Here is a 22,131-nt window from a genome sequence, read left to right as displayed (position 1 = left end):
GGTTTCTCTGTGTAGCCCTAGCTGTCCTGGAACTCACTCCATAGACCAGGCTGGCCTCAAACTCAGAAATCCGCCTGCCTCCCAAGTGCTGGGGATTAAAGGCATGGGCCACCACTGCCCAGCCCAGGCTAGAATTTTTAAAGAGCAATTTTACAAACAAGCCTCACTCATATTACTAGAGCTGGGGAAATGATGGGCCGATGGTTAAGAGTACACACTGCTCTTCCAGAAGACCTAATTTCAATTCCCAACATCTAAATCAGGTGACTCACAACCCCTTTTAACTTCAGCTCCACAGGATCCAAAAAAATTAACACCTCTGCCCCCCAAAAGTACTCCGATACATGCGGTATATACAGTCACATAAACACACAAAGTAGTAAAATAAAACTCTCTCTTGGAGAGAGACTGCTCATCCAGAGGTCCTGAGTTCAATTCTCAGCAACCACATGGTGGCTCACAACCATCTGTAATAGGATCTGATGCCCTCTTCTGGAGTGTCTGAGGACAGCTACAGTGTCTCATATATATAAAATAAAATTTTTAAAAAGTTCTTAAAAATATCTGTCTCTCTCTCTGTGTACACACACACACACACACACACACACACACACACACACACGTATGCACATATATGTATGTACATACATACTTAACCCCAGAAAACCCCCAAATACCCACTATTTTTTTTTAAAGATTTATTTATTTATTATATGTAGGTACACTTTTGCTGTCTTCAGATACACCAGAAGAGGGCATCAGATCTCATTACAGGTGGTTGTGAGCCACCATGTGGTTGCTGGGAATTGAACTCATAACTTTCTGAAGAGCAGTCGGCGCTCTTCCCCGCTGAGCCATTTCACCAGCCCCCAATACCCACTATTTAAAGGGAGGGGCTTCACTAGCGATTAAGACTGCTCTGTTACTCTTCCAGAGATCCCATGTCAGAGGGCTCACAATGTCCCTAACTCAGAGGATCTATGCCCCCTTCTGACCTCCTAGGCATCATGTGTGCACGCATATAAACACACACACATAAATAAAAGGTAAAGTAAACAATTTTAAAGAATTTAAAAAATTTTTTTGAATAATTTTTATTTTTTTATTTTCTTTTGAGGGGTATTTGCAAGGGCAGAGGGCAAATATGGAGGGAAGGGGAGATGAACGGGATTGGGTGCATGACGGTAAGTTCATAAAGAATAAATAAAATAAAAAAAGGCATCATAAAGTTAAACCATTTAATCCAAAGAGAATAAATGAAACAATCCAGTTTATTCTCTGAATTTATCAAGAAAAATGGTCGAATCTGAAAAGAGTAACAAAGCAAACTTCAGCTCTCACAATAAAGCAACTGACACCTCACTTACCAAAATAAATATCCGCTTGAATAATGAGCCAAGCGTGGTTGTTTGGATTTATACTGAGTGCATATCGAACTATCTCTTTCACAGTGACTGCTACAGCATCAAAATCCACAGACTGGAGGCTGAAGGGAAATATTATGCAATGGTATTTTTAAAGTCTGTTTCAAATGTCATATGTGCATTTATTAAAAAAAATAAGACACAACCAAAGTCTCAACAGCCACAGTTCAATACAGTCTTCACCTCTGCTATTACTTAGAGCAACAACAAAGTTCTGTTTTCCAGAAGCCACAAAAGTATCCAGGGCTCAAATACTACCAGGACTCCTATGCTACCAGTATCTCCTATCTACCCAGGACTTCTCACAAAAGCCCCGGATTCCATGGCCCTGATGAGGTACAAGTTAGGAGTGGCAAATCTACCACTTCAGTGCTTTGTACAGCAATGCATACAAAGCAGGAGGGGAACAGGCCAAATGCTTTGGCCTGGGGTCAATGTGGAAGCCTGCAGTTACTAAATCAGAGAAGCCATGCCAGCACCCAAGAAAAAAGCTGATGGCTACTCTTTCCTAGAAACCAAAAGCTTAGTGAAAGAGAACTCAGTCCTCCATTCAGAAGCACATGCTCATGTCAAGGCCATTTCCAAGGGAATGTGACAAAGCATCTGTTGGCCTAAGGGTTTAGATTTTATCACGACCCATAACTGTATCCAGTATGATGAGGAAGGAACTATTGCTATTATTAACAGCTAAAGCAGTTAAACTGAGATGCTGTTTTCAAACATGCAATTACTACTTTTTTTTTCTACTTTTCTCCCTCACTTCTTATTTTGTATTGGGGGCTGGGGGTGGGGAAGAGTGTTGTTTTTTTTTTTCCTTTTCTTTTTTTTTTTGTTTGTTTGCCTCAACTTAATGATCCTCCTGCCTCAGCTTGCTGAATTCTGGGATTATAGTCATGCACTACTGTCAGAACATGGTCTAAGTCTAGAGATTTCTGAGCATTTGTGAGAATGGTTCAAGAAACCAAGACAAGAGTCTTATGATCTCAGTTTCTTCAAAAACAGAATTGTTCTTGGATTATGATTCTATGCTTCTTCGAGTAGACAAGAGTGAGTTTATTTCAGACCATTCATTACAACAGGCTACTGCTATTTGTTTATATGACTCTATGGAAAAACATACTTTTGCTACTTGGGACCTGCTAGACTAAGGAAGCTTGCCCTTGGGACTAGATAGTTTATTCATAAGACTCTTGTTAACCTTCAAAGTTTAAATTGTCTGATGCCCTTAATAAAGCTGGCTATTGCATGAAACTTTAGTCCGCCTCATTTATCAGCTCTTTTCTCCCAGGTCCCACACATCACCAGACCTGCTGTGAGCCAGAAACACATTATTTGTATTTACTGTACCGTATTATTTATATTATTTGTATTTGTATTATTAATGGTATTTACTTTTTACCTGTGCACTCAAACCTTCTCTTCTTCAAAGATATCCCTAAGACTGATAAACTACGGTTGAGACCTGTGCTTCAAGTACGCAATAAACTTAGGAAAGATGACACAAACTGGAAAGAGAAACTCTGGGCCATAGAATTGGCATGATACTATACCCCTGTATCCCTATTCTTGGGAGACTGAGACAGGAGGGCTGAGAGTTCAAGACCAGCCTAGACTACAAAGAGACCCCGTGTAAAGGAAGGAAGGTGAATGGATGGGTTGGTCCCATGACAACTAAAAGGTTTTGGGTCCTGATAAAAATCACAGCACTACAAGAGATTTGCAGGGAATTCTAAAACAAAGCAGTTTTGTAATTGCTAAGAAGATAACAACTATAGCAAAGAAACACCAAGATGTCTATAGAATCCTACACACTTGTAGCCTTTACTTATCCCAGAGTATTGATACCAAATAGGACAATTTCTAAATAGATTTATTATATACTACTACTTACTTAGGAATGGAAGATGGCCAGATAGAAATGTGCTCAGCTGTGATATCGTTCACAATGTCCTCCTTTTAGAAAGAAAAATGTGCTTTTTATTTTTAAGCAGTATGATTTAAGGAAATTTCTTTCCTATAATTTTTAAACGAAATTACAAGATACTGACCCGAACATTGTGAAGCTTTACAAAGAGTGATAAAATAATAGTCAAAACCAGTGGTTCCTATGAGAAAGAAAACACAAGAACATTTAGAAAGTATGTGTGCCCACAAGTGTGTCCTGTCGATTTCAGAGACAACAAGTGTTTTCTACTTCTTTCCTTTTTTCTTCTTCATTTTTCAAGAGAGAATCCATGTAGCCCTGGCTGTTCTGGAACTCATTCTGTAAACCAGGCTGGCCTATAACTCAAGCGATCTACTTGTCTCAGCCTCCCTAAAGGCTTGAACCACCAGTGCCCAATTCCCAGTATTTTTTCTTTCTTCTCTCTATATTTTCAGTTTTTCGAGACAGGGTTCTCTGTATAGCCCTGGCTGTTCTGGAACTCACTCTGTAAGACGAGGCTGACCTCAAACTCAGAGGTCTGCCTGCTTCTGCCTCCCGAGTGCTTGGATTAAAGACGTGAACCACCACTGCCTGGCTTCAGTGCCAAGTATTTTCTTACAAGAGACTTCTATGTTTTGAGAATTTGGCATCTCGAGAGGAGGCACACTAAATTTTATTTTCAGTTTCACAATAAAATTATAGCACATAATATACACTTAAATCATCGCATTTATACCCTAGCTTATAATCACTACTATATCAGGGTTTTTTTTCCTCTATTCTTTTCTTTCCCATGTTTTTGGGGGAGCAATGCTAGGAAATTGAGCTACACCTCCCAACCTCCTACCCATCAGCCCAAGTAAATGTTCAGCCACTGAGTATATCCCCAGCATCTTCCTTTATGTAACTTTTGTTATCTTTCCAACCAGGACTTACAGCTACCTCCAAAGAATTGACCTATGTATTCATTTAAAGTAATATTTAAAAAAACGAAACCTAGGTATTGACTAATAAGAAAACATGACGTTGGTATCAATTAAGAAGTAAGCCAGAGCCTCACACATTTAAGGGAGACTTATATGTTGGGGGTAGGGGGTTGGGAAGGTTGTGATTTTATTTTTGTATATTTTTTTGACACACAATTTCCTTACATACCCCAGGCTGACCTCAAATTTGAAATCCTATCTCAGCTCTCTCTAAGGGCTTGTACTACAAGTGTGCAGAACTGTTCACCACCATACTTACTTAGCCAAAGACATTCTTAGTTTAAAAAGACCTCACTATATTCATTAAACCAACAAGTACAAAATTCATCTCTTGATTCAGATTATACCATGATCAATAAAGATCACTATAAACACATTTTGTTTGTGATTAAACCAGCAATTGAAATCTCCAGTCATTCCTAAAATTCAGTAATCACATAAAAAAACTTACCCGTAATTTTTTGATAAAAGAAAGTAGTTCACTCCTACAAGAAAAAAGTTTATATACTTAATATCAAACATTAAAATAAGATAAAGAATAGTAATAATATGCCTTACTCCTCTCTCTTAATTCTAGTTATGAAAAGTATATCTAGCTAGGTGGGGTGGTATAGGCCTTTAATCCCAGCACTTGGGAGACAGAGGCAGGCAGACTTCTGGGTTCGAGGCCAGCTTGGTCTACAGAGTGAGTTCCAGGACAGCCAGGGCTACACAGAGAAACCCTGTCTCGAAAAACTGAAAAAAGAAAGAAAAAAAAAAAGAGAGAGAAGGAAAAAAAAATACTTGGGAGGCTGAGACAAGTGGATCTCTGAGTTATAGGCCAGTCTGGTTTACAGAATGAGTTCCAGAACAGTTAGGGCTATATGGATTCTCTCTTGAAAAATGAAAAAAAAAAAAGGAAAGAAAATAGAAAACACTTGTCTCTGAAATCGACAGGACACACTTGTGGGCACACATACTTTCTAAATGTTCTTGTGTTTTCTTTCACTGAGTTCAAGGCCAGCCTGGTCTATAGCAAATTCCAGCATAGCTAGGGCTTCATAGAAATTGTTTTGAGAAAATAACAAAAAGGGAAAAGTATGTCATGCCCATTGGTATAATAAGCTAATAGCATTTCTTCTCTATTTTTTGTTTGTTTGTTTGTTTCGAGACAGGGTTTCTCTGAGTAGCCCTGGCTGTCCTGGAACTCACTCTGCAGACCAGGCTGGCCTCGAACTCAGAAATCTACCTGCCTCTGCCTCCCAAGTGCTGGGACTATAGGTGTGCGCCACCCCCGCCCGGCTTTCTTCTCTATTTTAATCAAGTAAATTCTTCAGTTCTATCTAATTGTAGACTTTGAATTCAGTGACTAAATTAAATCTCTGGGCTGCTAAATTGGCTCAGTGGATCAAGGCACTTGCTGACAAACATAGGGACCCAAACTGGCTCCTTGGAACATACTTGAGAAAACAGGAGAGCATCAACTTGTTTAGTTGTCCTCTAACCTCACGTACATGCAACAAACCTCCTTCCCAACAGAGCAATTAATTAATAATTAATTACATTGATGGTAGACAATCTTCTTAAACAAAAAGGTATTTCGAGGAGTGGTCAGGCAGAGGGGAACACAAGCAGAGGACCCAAGAATTCTTCTGATTACGTTTACTCATTGCACATACATACACCTATGTTTCGTGATCAGGAGACAACTTGCAAGAATTGTTTCCTTTCTTCTAGCATGTGAGTAGGGCTGAACTTGAGATGTGAGACTTGGTGATAAATGCCTTTATCCCCTGAGCCATTTCATCAACACAATTTTTTCCCCCTCTTTTTGGTTTTTGAAAAAGGGTCTTACTCTGTAGCTGTGGCTGTCCTGGAACTCTGTGTGGACCAGATTGGCTTGAACTCAAAGAGATCTTCCTGCCTCTACTTCCCAAGTGATGGGATTAAAAGTGTGTGCTACTACACCCATCTCCAGAATTCTTAAGATTATACTTTTGAGTTTTTTATGTGTGGCATGCAGAAATGAACCCAGAGTCTTGTGAACAGTAGGTAATACTTTCCCACTGAGCTACACTAAAGTCTAAGATTATCTATCTTTACAAACCTATAGGATAAAGATGTTCTGGGAAAAGTACGGGCACTGTAAACTAATGCAAATGCAAAAATAGCACTGAGAGAAACATACCGATACATTATGCCTAATGTGGATTCCCTCTGCTTTATTAAACTAACTCTGCCATCATTTCCTCGTTTGTGCTGGTTAGACACGCTGCAGATCTGAACAACAACTTCCCAAAGGTCTTTAGCAGTCCGTCTGCTCTCTTTAGGGCCTGGAAGTTCTTTGCAGGTGGCTGCTAAAAGCTGTCCAAGCTGTAATGTGAAAAACAAAACTATAGATAAGAGAATCTAATTCACATGACAGTCTTATAATAAGGGCACAATGGAGGGAAGACAGATCACACTTCCATTCAGTATTCAATATAATGTTTGAGAACTCTCCTTCCACCATAGGCTCCCACAGGCTCTAATTCAGGTTGTCAGACTTGGTGGACAGCACCTTTACATGCTGAATCACCGCACTAGCCTCAGTCAAGATAAAACTAAGATTACAGAAGGTGGATGATCTAAAGTTGACTTAAGGCCCCAAGATGCAGGACCAACTTTGGAATAAAGAATAGAACTGAAAGCAAAAAGAGAAAAGATGGGCCACAAAGAGGGGAGAATACAAGTGTAAATCAAATTCAGGGCCAACAGGATGGCCCAGCGCGTCGAAGTACTTGCCATGCAAGCCTAACTGAACCTGACAACTATAAAGCCCATGTTTAAAACAAATAGAAACCAACAGCTGGGTGTGACGCATCTGTAATTTCAGCATTCTTACTGCAAGACAAGAGGTAAAGATAGAAGAGTCCCCTGGACACTCTTCAGCCAGCTATCTAGGGAGTTTGGCATGGCAGATACAAGAGGCTCTTCACTCCCATCAAGAAATGCCAGTGCCCACAAAACTGAACCTGAATTTAAAAAAAGTTCTTTAATGGAGTCTCTACTATTTTAGGTCGCTTCTTTTGGAGAAGAAGCAGAATTGTGACAAACAAAAACTGTTGTTTTCCTGTATTTTTTTGTTATAAAAATTTTCTAGCCAGGCAGTGTTGGAGCACGCCTTTAATCCCAGCACTTGGGAGGCAGAGGCAAGCAGATTTCTGAGTTCGAGGCCAGCCTGGTCTCCAGAGTAAGTTCCAGGACAGTCAGGGTTACACAGAGAAACCCTGTCTCGAAAAAAATGAAAAACAAAACAAAACAAAAAAAACAGGCGGCGGTGGTGCATGCCTTTAATCCCAGCACTTGGGAGGCAAAGGCAGGCGGATTTCTGAGTTCGAGACCAGTCTAGTCTACAGAGTGAGTTCCAGATCAGCCAGGGCTACACAGAGAAACCCTGTTTCAAAAAACTAAAAAAAAAAAAAAAAAAAAAAAAAAAAAAAAAAAAAATCTGATACTCCATAAATACACTGTAGTTTTTGCTTCTGATTCTGAGTTATACAGCAGCACAGAAGTAACTATCACACCATGGATCATGTGCTACTTGAAGGTCACTGAATTTATTAAACAGGTAAATTTAATTAAAGGTGAGATCTTGGAGTAGTGATTATGTGTAAAATCCAGCATTTAGGAGAGGCTATACACCACCTTGAGCACCTGTGCTAGATAACATACAGCACAGAATACAAAATTAAATGCTTTTAGGAGCTTACTACATCACAAGGAAAACAGACACCACACAGCATAAACAATGTTAACACTATGACAAAATCAGGCTGAGTACAAGCTAGCAACAAGAGAAAGTGATTCATTCATCTAGAAAAAAAAGAAAATATGAAAACACATAAGCCAGTGGAGGGCCATTCCCGCATGGAGAATAGACAGCATATACAGAGCACAGAAGCAGAAAAGCATCATGGGAGCACTGTGAGGTCAGCAGAGGAGTTTAGCAGGACATGCTCCTGTCAAAGCACTCACACCTTAAAGGCCTTGTAGGTCAGACTGACAGTCTCAAGTGTGAGGCTGGAGAGATGGTTTAAGAGCACTGACTGCTCTTCCAGAGGATCCAAGATGAATTCCCAACACCCACATAGTTGCTCATAACCTTCTGCAACTCAAGTGTAGGGGATCCAATGTCCTCTTCTGGCCTTTGAGAACACCAGACATGTAAGAAGGGCACAGACATGCATGCAAGCAAAACACACATACATGTATAATAAAATTGAAACACAAAAACAAAGCAAAACAAAACAAAACCCACCCGAGTTGTTATCCTACGAGATCAATACTACGGGCACTAACTGTTCCTTTTCATTAACTGTATACTCAAGAGTGTCAGTGAATCCTGTGCTGTTGCCATTATACTACAATATCTCCCTTTCTGATCCAAGGAGGGGACTAAGTGGTTTGGTATTATTTCAAAAGAGGCTATTTTAGTCATCTGCTAAAAATTTTCCCTTTGGTTATACGATTATGTATTGTGTTAAAAGATCACACAGGCTTTACCCTCAGCCTACTAGCCCAGCCATACTCTCAGGAATGCTTTTCTTTCTTAATAAACAATAAACAATTCCTATTTTAAAAAGAAAGGGAAGAGGAGGTAGCAGAAACTGCATACACATCAACCTCAGCACTTGTTGGGAACCTGAGGTAGAAAAATCATTGAGTTTCAGGACAGCCAGGTTTATACACTAAGACACTGTCACAAAAACAAAGGGTGCTGGGATTATCTTGTTCTCATACACACTAGAGCTTTTGAAACTAAGCTACATTCCCAGCACAAAACCATGTACCTCACTACCAAGTGACAAGTGCGTACCTTAACTGAAAAGATACTACAGAAATCGGACAAATTTCAGAGTGGTAGGAACTAATGAAATGGGTACATTAATAGAGTACTAATAATATAAAACATTAATTACCTTTACATATGGATTACTCTGAAATAAAAATGCAGAAACTTGCAGAGTGAGATACTCATTTTCCCTCCAGTTTAACATAAAAGCAACACACTCTTCAGCTACAACTTGACGAAGAGGAATATCTAAAAAGCAAGGAAAGAAACAGTTGAGAAGCAAAGCTTGGGAACAAAAGGTCTTAATCATAACATTCAGGGAGGCAAGAAGAACAGAAGTTCAAGGTCACCTTAGGCTACAGGCAAGTGCAAAGTGTAGGCTACAAAAGATCATACCTATGAATAAGTTAATGAATGAATAAATAAATGTACAAGGAATAATTTAAAATATAAAAGTAGTATGGAAAAAAGTCACCAAAGCTTGTTTTAACCAGTTTCCTTTTAAATAAATATACCGAAGCATGTTGTCAGTGTTTGTAGCTCAAAGCAGTAATCAGATTGTAACATACTTTAGAAGTAAGAATATAACACATCCTTAGTCACAACGCTAAGACACTGAATCTGGGGCCTGAGGCTACAAGAGGCCATTGGAGCTCCTGGAACTAGAGTTAGTAATGGCTGCTGTCACCATGTGAGTGCTAGGAACTGACCCCAGACCCTCTGTGAGAGTGGCTAGTGCTCAACTGCTGAGCCATCTCACCAGCCCCTCTCAACCTTTTGTTCTGTTTTATTTGAGACAGGTTCTCTCACCGAATCTGCAAGGGCATCCCTGTACATGTGCACACACTAGACAGACTTTTGCTTTGTTTCTTTTTACTCTCACACCTTGACCCACAGAGACAGCAGCCTACCAACTCTAACTCTTTTAGTGGCACTGAGAGCCTTGAACTCTTAGAGATTCACCTGCTTCTGCCTCCTGGGTGCTGGAACTACAACCATGTACCACCAACTGGAGCTTCATTACAGGATATCATAAAACTGCAATCAAGACCAAGCTTTGATGATTCATATCTGGAATCCTGCATGAAAGACTGAGAGGCAGAAAGAGGTCCAACTGTAGGACAGGCAGAGTGGCACATACTTGTAGGCCCAAATACTTCAGGGACTAAGGCAGAAAAAAATCACTTGAAGCCAGCATGGCCAACACAGCAAGACTATCCTATGTCTTAGAAAATAAATAAAATTACAACATATAGTTTCTACAACGTGTTGAGTGGTCCAGCAAAAACTCATTTCACCCCAACCCCAAACCCCTGCCTTAGAAACTTGTGAATGAAATCCTAGAGGAAATAAGATTTCTACATATGTAACCAGTGAGCTGAGCTCATCCTGGTTTAGGAGGACCTCAAATGCAATCAATGTTCTCCTTCTAAGAGAAAGCCACATGAATACAAGGGCAGAGACTAGAGAGACTCAGTCACGGCCATGTAATCCCAAGAATACCAGGAGCAACTAGAAACTAGGAAGAAGCAGCTAAACCGTCTCCTATGTCTTCAGGAGCATGGCTCTGAGTCACACTGATTTCACACTTTAAATCACCCAGTTTGCATAGTCATTATGGAAACCCCAAGGAAGAAAGTTTCTCCGTTACCAATGTTCTCAATTCACTTCTAAACCCAAATTGTTCCAGGATAGAAAATTTCTATAGAGGTAAAGAAAACAGACCCCTACCCAACACACACCCTACAACTAAGTAAATTTTGCACTTGGATTTGTTAACCAGTCTTACCTGGAAGCCTCATTTCCAAATATCCTCGAACCCTACTGATAAGGTCAGAAGGGGGTCTCTCTCCTGACTGCCCCATTCCAGCTTCATGAGTGTGGATATCTAAAAGTAGCATCTCATTCAGCATAACCTGACGGAGTTTCGGTGAGAACTCCGTTACCAACTCCAAGCAAGCTGTAAACAGCTGTTTGGAATGGGGAAAGTCCTATAAAGGAAAGATGATACGCAGAGTCAGTCCTCTGGAACTAAAGCATTCTCTATCTTTACAGGCACTGGGAAAAAGGAAGCTACAATTGAAATAGTTATCACTGTACCTAGGGGGATGAGACTAAATTGTCTTTTTCTTTACTGTTGATTTATTACAATAAATAGCTGTAACTACATGAATTACTAAACAAGTCTGACAGAAATTATACAGTAACACTTATATACAAGTATGAAATTTTATGACAAGAACTATAACCACCCAAGATACTCAGAATTTGACCCTGAAAAAGGTTTCACATTCCACACTCTTTGCATACCACTATATAAGTAACTAATATACCCAACAAATCCACATCCTTTCCTACCCACACACTGTAAACCACTATCCAGCCACCCATCAGCCCTCATTCTCATTCTAACAGTCTGACCTCCCTAATCACAATAAAAGGTTTTCTCAGTTATCTTACTGGAATAGGGGCTACAACCCAGTGTTCTGCTAGTCGTTTTACTTATTTGTTTCTTAGATAGGACCCCACGATGCAGCCATGTCTGTCCAGAACTTCCTATGCACACAAGGATAGCTTCAAACTCAGAGATCAGTCCTCCTAAGTGCTAGGATTAAAGGCATATACCATCCATCACCCCCAATACTTTTTTCATAAGGACTTTTTTGGAGCATGTTTTCAAGACAATTTTTCCGTGTAGCCCTGGCTGCCCCGGAACTCACTGGACCAGGCCTGCCTCAAATTCAAGAGACCTGCTTTCTAAGTGCTGGAATTAAAAACATGCACCATCTCCTCCAAGAGATTTTATTATTTTTTGTGCATGAGTGTTTTGTTTGTACATATGTGCACTAGGTGTGTCCATAAATTGGTCACTAGAACCCATGGAACTGAAGTTAGAATGTTTGTAAGCCACCAATGGGTACTGGAAACCAAACCTAGATCGTCTATAAGAGCAGCAAGTGCTCTTAAGTGATGAGCCATCTTTCTGACTTGCTACCTCCCCTGTTTGTACCTGTTAGTATCCATATTTCTCGCATCACTCTAGGCCCTGACAGTGCTCTGCTGCAGGATCACACCCAGTACATTAACACCAGGAAACAAGGGGTGGAGAGTGCGTAGAGCACTTACACTTCTCAATGAGGACCCAAGTGCTACTCAAAGCAATCAGGTCTGGTAGCTCCCAACCTTCTGTTAACTCTAAATTCAGGGTGCCTCAGCATCTATACACATTATACACACGCCTACAGACAGATACATAAATAAAAATAAAAATCCTTTTCATAATTAGCAAACAGGACTTTCTGTTCTGACTAGGGAAGTATGAGGTGTGTGTACATTTGTGTTGCAGTGGATGTGCCATAGTAAGTATGTAACAACTTCAGGTTGACCTTCATCAACCTTTGTAAGACAAGATCTCTTTATCTGTCTTATGTACACCGAGCTGGCTGGCCCAAGAATGCTGGAGCTTCTTTTGTCTCTCCAGGCCCCTTCTATCACATCTGACTTTAGTTATGAGATCTGGACTCAGGTCCCACATACCAAGCACTTTACCCACTAAGCAATCTCCCCAGCATTTGAAGAAGGTCTGAACAGATGTCTCATTCACATTTGACTCACCTTAACAGTACTGCAGTGTAAACCTTTGGCCATGAGAATGTAAACCAAATCTCTTGTTAAATTGTCCTTAATTCCTAGGATAACACTACTATATACAGAAGGCACTTCCCACTAAAAAATAAATGAATAAATAAATGAATAAATTCATAGGTACACATAGAGAGAAAAGCAAATCCAGGTGAGAATTTCTCAATGATCTTTGCATTTTTTTAAAAAGTACTAAAAAGCACATAATTTTCAAACAGAGGGAAAATAGCAATGAAATGTTAATGAAAGTAAACATTTCACTGTAAAGCTCACTAGTGAACTAAAGTTTCTTTTTTCTTTTTCTTTTTTTTCCTTTTGGTTTTTTCGAGACAGGGTTTCTCTGTGTAGCCCTGGCTGTCCTGGAACTCACTCTGTAGACCAGGCTGGCCTCAAACTCAGAAATCCGCCTGTCTCTGCCTCCCAAGTGCTGGGATTAAAGGCCACCACTGCCTGGCCGGACTAAAGTTTCTAAAGGATGATGCACAGTCAATGCACAGGACCAACAGTGGCGCAGCACACACTAAGCATGCACAAAGCCACCATGACACTGTGACACACAGATGGCAAAGAGTCCACAGAAACAAAGAACTTGAGATACCTCAGGTAATTCTCACAACAATACTATGAGATAGGTACTACTGGTCCTCAGTTTACAAATGATAAAACTGAGGCAGGCGCACAGAAGGGACAGATGGAAATATATACAGCCTTTAAATACAGAAATTGGAAGGCAGTGCCAATTTGTCTCTTAATTATTACACTATATTTTCCCCTTAAAATTAATGCCAATAAACATACCATAAATACCAGGAGAAATCTTAATATTTAACAACATTGTGTATTTAAGCCTTATAAAATATAAATAAATTTCAGGCTTTTCCTAAACAGTGTCACCAGAGGGAAAAATACAGTCAGAAATATTGCCAAAAGGCTGCCTAGATGGTTCAGCTGTTAAAGGTTAGACTCAGCCTGGTGGTAGTGGTGCACGCCTTTAATCCCAGCACTGAGGAGGCAGATCACTGAGCTCAAGGCCAGCCTGGTCTACATAGCAAGTTCCAGGATAGCCAGGGCTACACAGAAGAAATCCTGTCTCAAAAAAAAAAAAAAAAAAAAAAAAAAAAAAAAAAGGTGACTGGTAGCTAGGCTCACAACCAAAATAAGAAGAAACACTGCCATATTATTTGAAGTTTCTCCTATGGTTACTGCCTCTTATCCTACAAACAACAACCCACTAATAGTGTTTTATAAGTATTTTAATTTTTACTATATTTTGAGACAGGGTCTCAGTATGTAACCTAGGTTGGCCTCCAACTCTGGATTCTCTTAACCGAGCTTCTTGAATGCTGGGATTAAAGGTATGCACCTTTGTTTTTAGCTTGAATTGCTACTTTAAAAGTTATCTTTAGGGCTGGTGAGATGGCTCAGCGGGTAAGAGCACTGGCTGCTCTTTCGAAGGTCCTGAGTTCGGATCCCAGCAACCACATGGTGGCTCACAACCACCCATAATGAGATAGGATGCCCTCATCTGGTGCATCTGAAGACAGCACCAGTGATTTATGCTGGAGCAAGCAGAGCGAGCGGGGCCAGAAAGGTCCTGAGTTCAATTCCCAGCAGGCACACACATGATAGCTCATGGCCATCTGTACAGCTGCAGTGTACTCATACACATAAAATAAAATAAAATAAATCTTTTTTTAAAAAAAAGTTATCTTTAGGGGCTGGAGAGATGGCTCAGAGGTTAAGAGCGCTGACTGCTTTTCCAGAGGTCCTGAGTTAAATTCCCAGGAACCACATGGTAGCTCACAACCATCTGAAATGGGATCCAATGCCCTCTTCTGGTGTGTCTGAGGACAGCTACAGTGTACTCAGATAAATGAAATAAATAAATCTTTTTTCTTAAAAATACAGTTATCTTTATACTGGGTGATGATGGCTCATGACCCTTGGGAAGCAGAGGCAGGCTGATCTCTGTATGCCCGAGGCCAGCCTGATCTACAGAGTGAGTTCTAGGATAGCCAAGGTTTCATTTTTTAATATTGTCTTGAAATCTAATGGTTACATTTTAGAATCAACTTACTGAAACTTCTTTATAAGACTTTTTTTTGGGGGGGCTGGCGAGATGGCTCAATGGGTAAGAGCACTGACCACTCTTCTAAAGGTCCTGAGTTTGGATCCCAGCAACCACATGGTGGCTCACAACCATCGGTTATGAGATCTGACGCCCTCTTCTGGTGTGTCTGAAGACAGCTACAGTGAATTACGCCAGAGCAAGCGGGGCCAGCAGAGGTCCTGAGTTCAATTCCCAGCAGTCACACACATGATAGCTCACGGCCATCTGTACAGCTACAGTGTACTCATACACATAAAATAAATAAAATAAATTAAAAAAAAAAAAAGACTTTTTTTTTTCTGTTAAATGTTTCCTGTATGAGGGAATGAAGAAATGGTGAAGATACTGGCTGTTCTTCCAGAGATCCTGAGTTCAATTCCCAACAACCGTTACATTGTGGCTCATAACCATGTAAAATAGAATTTGATTCCCTCTTCTGGTGTGCATAGAGAGTACTCACAGACATAAAATAAATAAATCTTTAAAAAAAATAACAACAACAACCTTTCCTGAATGAAAGTAACTGTTGGAGTGGGGTAGAGGGGGCCTCTCCAGACAGTTTCACTGTGGAACCTGAACCTGAAGTCCCTGACCTTGCTCTGTAGACCAAACTGCCCTTGAACTCAAGAAATCCCACTGCCCCTGCCTCCTGAGTGCTGGAGTAAAGGCGTGAGCCACTATGTCTGGCAGAAAGCAAAATACACTTCACAAGAGATCAAAATTCAGCTGGGTGGTAGTGGCGCACGCCTTTAATCCCAGCACTTGGGAGGCAGAGGCAGGCGGATTTGAGTTCGAGGCCAGCCTGGTCTACAGAGTTAGTTCCAGGACAGCCAGGACTACACAGAGAAGCCCTGTCTCGAAAAACCAAAAAAAAAAAAGGGATCAAAATTCAGAATGCACTGGGAACGCGTCACGCACCCCACACCTAGCGGAGGGACTGCTGGTAGCTGAAGGCTGCTAAAGGCCTATCCTCCAGCACTGTCTCATATCCACGTAAATATGGGCAGTATTAACTGGTTCTAGAAGCTATAGGAAGAAAAAGTAAAATTAAAGACTTGAAGTTGGGAAAAAGTTTTGGATAGAGGTCTCAGAAGAGTTGGAGGAGTGGAAGAAATTCTCAAAGGCAATAATATGCAAAAATAACCTACTAAGGTTGGAGGTGTAGCTCAGTGCTCTTACTACTTGCCCTGAGTGAGTGAAGCCTCTGGCTCATTTCTCAGAACCAGAAACAAAACAGAAAAGAACAAAAGCCTTGAGCCCTGTTAGGTAAGATAGGATAAATAATATACATTTTACCTATATTTGCAGCTGTGCTTCAAATGCTTGGAGGTGTCCTGACAACAAGTGGAACACAAACTCTGAACACATTACTGGGTATTGTTTTTTTATGTTTTCCTTTGTTCTTTCCACAGTCAATGGTAAAGGTACAATTGTGGACATGTGAAAGTCTTAAGCTATTAAAGGAGTCCTTATTATTTAAAAAGAAAAAAAAAGAGACTACGGTTTCTCCTAGATTATAGTATAAAACAAAGAAATGTATTCTTAACAGTTTCTCACCTTATTTGACACAGTCCAAAACTGTCGCTCTGAAGTCATACCATGTAATTCAATTAAAATCTGTCTAATCCGCCAGGGATCCACTGACAATATAAGCTGATGCTCCAACTGGCCAATGTTGACACTTGCTGAGGCTAAGGAAGAGAGCTCTATTTCAGCTAATGATTAGATTCAAACGTCAAATTTTTTTAAGTATGATACAACTAAGAGAAATAGTATATGTGAAGTGTCTTAAGTTAAAAGCAGAAAACATTTTGAAAATAGAATTGTTTTATGTAACTCAAACTATATACTAACTTTATTTCCACACAGAAAACCAGAAAACCTACACACCATATGTGCACTTAGTAAAGTGAATACACACACACACACACACACACACACACACACACACACACAAAGTAGAGTAAAAATATAACAGTCAAATTAACTAGCCCACAGAAAGAATTTGCAGAAAGAATATGGAAAGAATTAATATAAACAAGTCTCCCTTGTAAACATATATAAAAAAAGTGTATATGCAATAAATCTTTATTAGCAATAATAAACTATGTGAGGGTGCTTTTAATCCATTTTTTACATTGTGTGTGTGTTTGTGTGTGTCTGTATGTCCTCACATGTGGAAGTCAGACATCCTGTAAGAGCTGTTTCTCTCCTGCTACCAGGTAGGATCCAGAAACTAAATTCAGATCATCAGGCTTGTTGGCAGGTGGCATCTTGTCATCCCAGATATGTGTTTTATAGGGGGAAAGAGAAAGAAGAAGGGAGGCTGGAGAGATGGCTCAGCACTGACTGTACTTCTAGGGGTCCTGAGTTCAATTCCCAGCAACCACATGGTGGCTCACAGTCATCTGAAATGGGATCTGATGCCCTCTTCTGGTGCATCTAAAGACAGCTAGTTATAAGTGTCTGAAGACAGCTACTTATATACATAAAGTAATATATATACAATTTTAAAAAAGTAAGGTTTCCCATCCCCCCCCAACCAAAATGACCATAAAAAAATTCCTAATTTTGGCTCAGATTATCAACATTCACTAACACACACATACTTAGCAGTTTTGTAGGTTAATATTGTTCTTTATACTGAACACTCAGATACTGAAGACCAAGCAAGTGACTCACAAACCTGTGTGGTTTTAAGGCTAACATATCTTACTAATAATAGAACTGCATTTTGTATTCAGATAGTAAGGTCACAAACAGGAGAAACATCAAATAAGATAAAAATGACAATGTTCTCAAAGTTAAATGCTTAGTTAGCGATTAGTAGCACAACCATATTGGCTGACCATTGCAATTCCTCTTGGTCCCACAATTCCATATGAATATCCTCTCCATTCATATTTTTACCCTCAAGAACATATGAGCAATGTTACCTGGGTCTATTTCCTAGCTAAACCCTCTAATGAACTATTCCTGAATATCCATCTGCCTCTAGCTCACCTGAGAACCAAGAACTTCTTACACAGAAGTCTAAACACAGCAGATAGATTACATTTCTATTAATTATCCACATAAATACTAACTAAAATGCAAAGAAAGCTTTATGTATATCTTAGTATTAACTTGAAGAGGGACAAAATATAAGCTAGCAGAATAGGGCTAACCTGGGATATCATAAAATGAAGTCACAGGTTTAATGCACAGATTTACTCTCGGGGATCTCTTCCTCATTTGATCAACAAGTAGCTTTCGTTCTTCATCTTTCAACAATGTAATGAAAAGCTCATGTGAAGAAATCATGAAGACATACTGCAGATCTTCCAACCCCAGACACACATTCCTAGAACAGTAAGAAATATTATAAAACAAGAGTATATGTTTTTATTTGGGAAAAATATTCATATCAACCAATTATTAGTCATAAGCCACATTTAAAGCTATCATTTCATAAATTATAACAGTATTTTAAAATACATTTACATTTTTCTGGTTGTAGTTTAAATTACAATGTCAGTGCTATAGTAAACTAAAAATCAAAGAGTCTAGAAGGCGACTGACTATGTGGCTGGTGATTCTGAGTGCTTGCTGGTCTTTTAAAGGACCTGAGTTTGGTTCCCAACACCCATGACAGGCAGATCACAATCGCCTGTAACTCCATCTCCAGAGGATCCAACACCCTCTTCCAGCCTCTGTGGGTACAAGCATGTACAAACACACACACACACACACACACACACACACACACACACACACACACACACATCTTTTTTGAGTATTTAACCTTATAGATATTACTAGACAAATTTCAACTGGTTGATTTTTCAAATGAAACTTACTAATTAGCTATATAGAGACAGTATTAAACTATAAACACAACTAATAAAAGATACTTTTCAAGCTGGGCATGGTGGTGTATACCTGTAATCCCAGCATTTGGGAAACAGAGTAAGGAGAATTGATAGTTCAGGGCCAACTGGAGTTATGTGGTGAGGCCTGGTGTCAAAGAAATAAATGCTGTGCGTGTAGTCTATGAGCAGAGTGCTTGCCCAGCAAGTCCTGGATTTGATCTCCAGCATCATGCCTTGATGGTGACACACACTTTAATCCCAGCAGTCAGGACTCTGAAGTCACAGGATTATAAGTTTCAAGATAACTAGATATTCATACCAAAACTCTATCGCAAAAAGTAAAAGCTGGCTTGGGGTGTGGGCCAGGAGGTGCAGGAAGGCCATATAGCTCAAGAGGGTTACAGCATTTGCTGCCAAACTAAGTTGAATCCCCAGAGCCTACATGATACAAGAACAGAATCCTTTGTCCACTGACCTCCACAGACACCCTTGAATGCGCTCTCATAGAGACAGGCATGAACACACACATAGACACATAAAATTTAAAAAGCAAAATATCTAAAAAAAGAAAAAATATTTTCCTCATGAAACTAAGTTCTAAGTTTAAACAAAAAAGGTACTTACTTTAGAAAAGCAGCCATGTTTCCTTTCAAAGAATCTGAAGCTTTTTCTATGTTTATTGATCTTGAACATACCTAGGAATTTGAATAATTTTCATTTGAATATGCATCTCAGCTTGAAATGTTGAGATTTCGAAATAAACAACTCATGTTTGGTGTCTGTGTGTGCGTGTGTGTGTGTGTGTGTGTGTGTGTGTGTGCATGTGCGTGTGTGTGTGTGTGTGTGTGTGTGTGTGTGTGTGTGTGTATAATGAGTATGGATGTTCAGCCTGGATGTCTACTTGTGCACATGTATGTGCCGATGTCTGCAGATGCCTGAATGTGGCACTGGACAGTTCCCTGGAACTGGAGTTATGGATGGCTAAGCAGACATTGGGTGCTGGGAATTGACCTGATTCTCTAGAAGAACAGCCAATGCTCTTAACTACTGAGCTGTCTCTCCACTCCTCCAAATAACTGAACTTTTATGTTTCAATCACTAACTGCTGATTTGATTAAGTAATTTAAAACAAAAGTCCAAGATAAGAATTCATTAAATAAAGGAAGTGGGACCAACTCATAAATTCAGGCATGTGTAGTAAAGAATAACAACTTGGTGCTTTACGTTACTATCTAGGATCTGCCTTCTACTAAGTTTCAAGAATTCTAACATATAAGAAAAAAAATACTGCTAAGCACCCTCAAAAAGGAAGAAATCCAAATACCTATGACAGATTACTACACTGAGAAATAATGTTATAATGTTTTATTTTGGTTGTCTTTTTTTTCCGTTGAAACAGGGTCCCATCTATTCCAAGCAGCCTCTAATTTTCATATAGCTGACGATGACCTTGAACTTCTCATTCTCCTGAAGAATTTCAGTACTGGAATTACAGACTTGTGTTACCACAGCCAGTATGTTGATGGGAGTGAACCCAGGGCTTTTGTGCAGGCTAGCTAAGCATCCTACCAAATAAGCTACATCTTCAGTCCAATAAGAAAAACTTTTAAGAGATCAGCAATGATGCTGGATATAAAACGTAGAAAGTTCATCATGCCTATAATCAATACATCAAGTCCATACTAAAAAACGTGTAAAGCCAGGCAAGGTGCCACGTGTCTGTGATCTCAGCACTTGTCAGACTGAGGTAAGATACCAAGTCTGACACCAGTCTAGGCTAAGCAGTCAGCCTGTATCTCAAAAGGAAACAAAATCTGACAGCTGACAAACCACTCAGCAGTAACTCTAAGGATCCTAAATCAGAAGTCAGATTCCAGCATGCACTTAACAAGTTCACTGTCCCTGGAGATGGATGGAACCCAGCTCCAAGAGAGCAGATAGGAGGATTCCTGGGCCCCGCTGGATTCCGGACGGCAAAGTGGAAAAAAACACAAGCAAGCTCAAGGATCAGCAATGAGACTTTGACTCAAAAGCCTAGGCAGAGGGTGACTTAACACCCCCTTCTGGCCTCTGAGTTCATACAGAGGTACACATGTGCATATGCTCACTTGAACATTGAAATAAATAAAAGTGAACCTTTTTTTTTTTTTTTTTGGTTTTTCGAGACAAGGGTTTCTCTGTGTAGTCCTGGCTGTCCTGGAACTCACTCTGTAGACCAGGCTGGCCTCGAACTCAGAAATCCACCTACCTCTGACTCCCAAGTGCTGGGATTCAAGGCGTGCGTCACCACCGCCCGGCAAAAGTGAATCTTTTATTCACTTTTTAGGTCTATCGAGATGGCACAATAGGTAAGGGAGCTTGGAAAAGCATATTTGAGTTCCAACACCCACAAGTTGTCCTCATACTTCTACATGTGTGTAATCGCATGTGCACACACACACAATACAACAAACAAATATACACATAAACATAATAAAACATTTTTAATTTTTAAAAATTAAGACATGGGAGCTGAAGCAAAGTGTTGAGGGTGCATGCCTTTAACCCCAACACTTGAGAGGCAGAGGTAGGCAGTTATCTGTGGGTTCAGGGCCAGCCTAGCTACATAGATTGTTCTAGGACAGCTATGTAGTAACTCTGTCTCAAAACAAAACAAAACAAACAGCTATACAAAAAAACCCTTGGGGGCTGGAAAGACAGTTCAGCAGTTAAGAGCACTTACTGCTCTTGCAGAAGCTCTGGGTTCACTGCCCAGCACCTGCTACAAATGGCATACAGCTCCTTGTAATTCCAGAGGATCTGATGGCTTCTGGCCTCTGTATTTATATACACACGTGATGCATATAAACTCAGGCAGACACATAAACACATACAGAAAATAAACAAATCTTAGGCAAGTATGGTAGTCTAAGCATTTAGTCTCATCATTTGGGAGGCAGAGACAAGTGGATCTCTGTAGATTTGAGGACAGCCTGGTCTACACAGCAGAACTGCCTTAATAAATAGGTAAAACCATTTTTCTCTGAAAAAAAAACAAAACAAAAAAAGGCAGAACATTAGGGTGCAGCCCTAACTGCAGTAGAACAGAGCAGTCAGTGAAAGAGCAAAGAGAATGCAAGCAAAGAGTGCTGAAGAAACAAGGACGCAAAGGAGAAAAGGCTGTGTGAAGAGCAGAATACAACACGACAGCTCCTGCTTATCTCAACACTGGGAGGCCAGGCACAAGAACAACAAAGCTGAGGCCTGGGCTACACAGCAAAATTCAGGCCAAAAAACTGAACAAAACAAAACAGGAAGAAGTTGAGGAGGAAAGAGAGGTGAAGAGGGAGGAGGAGAAGAGGCAGGGTGGGAGGGAAAGAGGAGAAGAGGCAGGGTGGGAGG

At 40.1% G+C, this 22,131-nt stretch overlaps 1 protein-coding gene across 1 annotated transcript in view; it reads right to left on the bottom strand.

Moving 5' to 3' along the window:
• Nucleotides 1-22,131, bottom strand: part of Ints8 (integrator complex subunit 8) — a 51,673-nt gene that overhangs the window by 10,646 nt on the left and 18,896 nt on the right. Inside the window, exons 11-21 of the mRNA XM_031366619.1 lie at nt 19,375-19,445; nt 18,067-18,242; nt 16,457-16,590; nt 12,763-12,873; nt 10,937-11,138; nt 9,275-9,396; nt 6,502-6,686; nt 4,786-4,819; nt 3,473-3,529; nt 3,316-3,377; nt 1,368-1,486 (exon numbers count right to left, since the gene is read on the bottom strand). Coding sequence (XP_031222479.1) covers nt 1,368-1,486; nt 3,316-3,377; nt 3,473-3,529; nt 4,786-4,819; nt 6,502-6,686; nt 9,275-9,396; nt 10,937-11,138; nt 12,763-12,873; nt 16,457-16,590; nt 18,067-18,242; nt 19,375-19,445 — 1,273 coding nt within the window. The remainder of the gene's footprint in view (nt 1-1,367; nt 1,487-3,315; nt 3,378-3,472; nt 3,530-4,785; nt 4,820-6,501; nt 6,687-9,274; nt 9,397-10,936; nt 11,139-12,762; nt 12,874-16,456; nt 16,591-18,066; nt 18,243-19,374; nt 19,446-22,131) is intronic.

The sequence above is a fragment of the Mastomys coucha genome, unplaced genomic scaffold (assembly GCF_008632895.1).
Source record: "Mastomys coucha isolate ucsf_1 unplaced genomic scaffold, UCSF_Mcou_1 pScaffold14, whole genome shotgun sequence".
NCBI lineage: Eukaryota > Metazoa > Chordata > Mammalia > Rodentia > Muridae > Mastomys > Mastomys coucha.
This window is presented reverse-complemented; position numbering and strand designations above follow the sequence as displayed.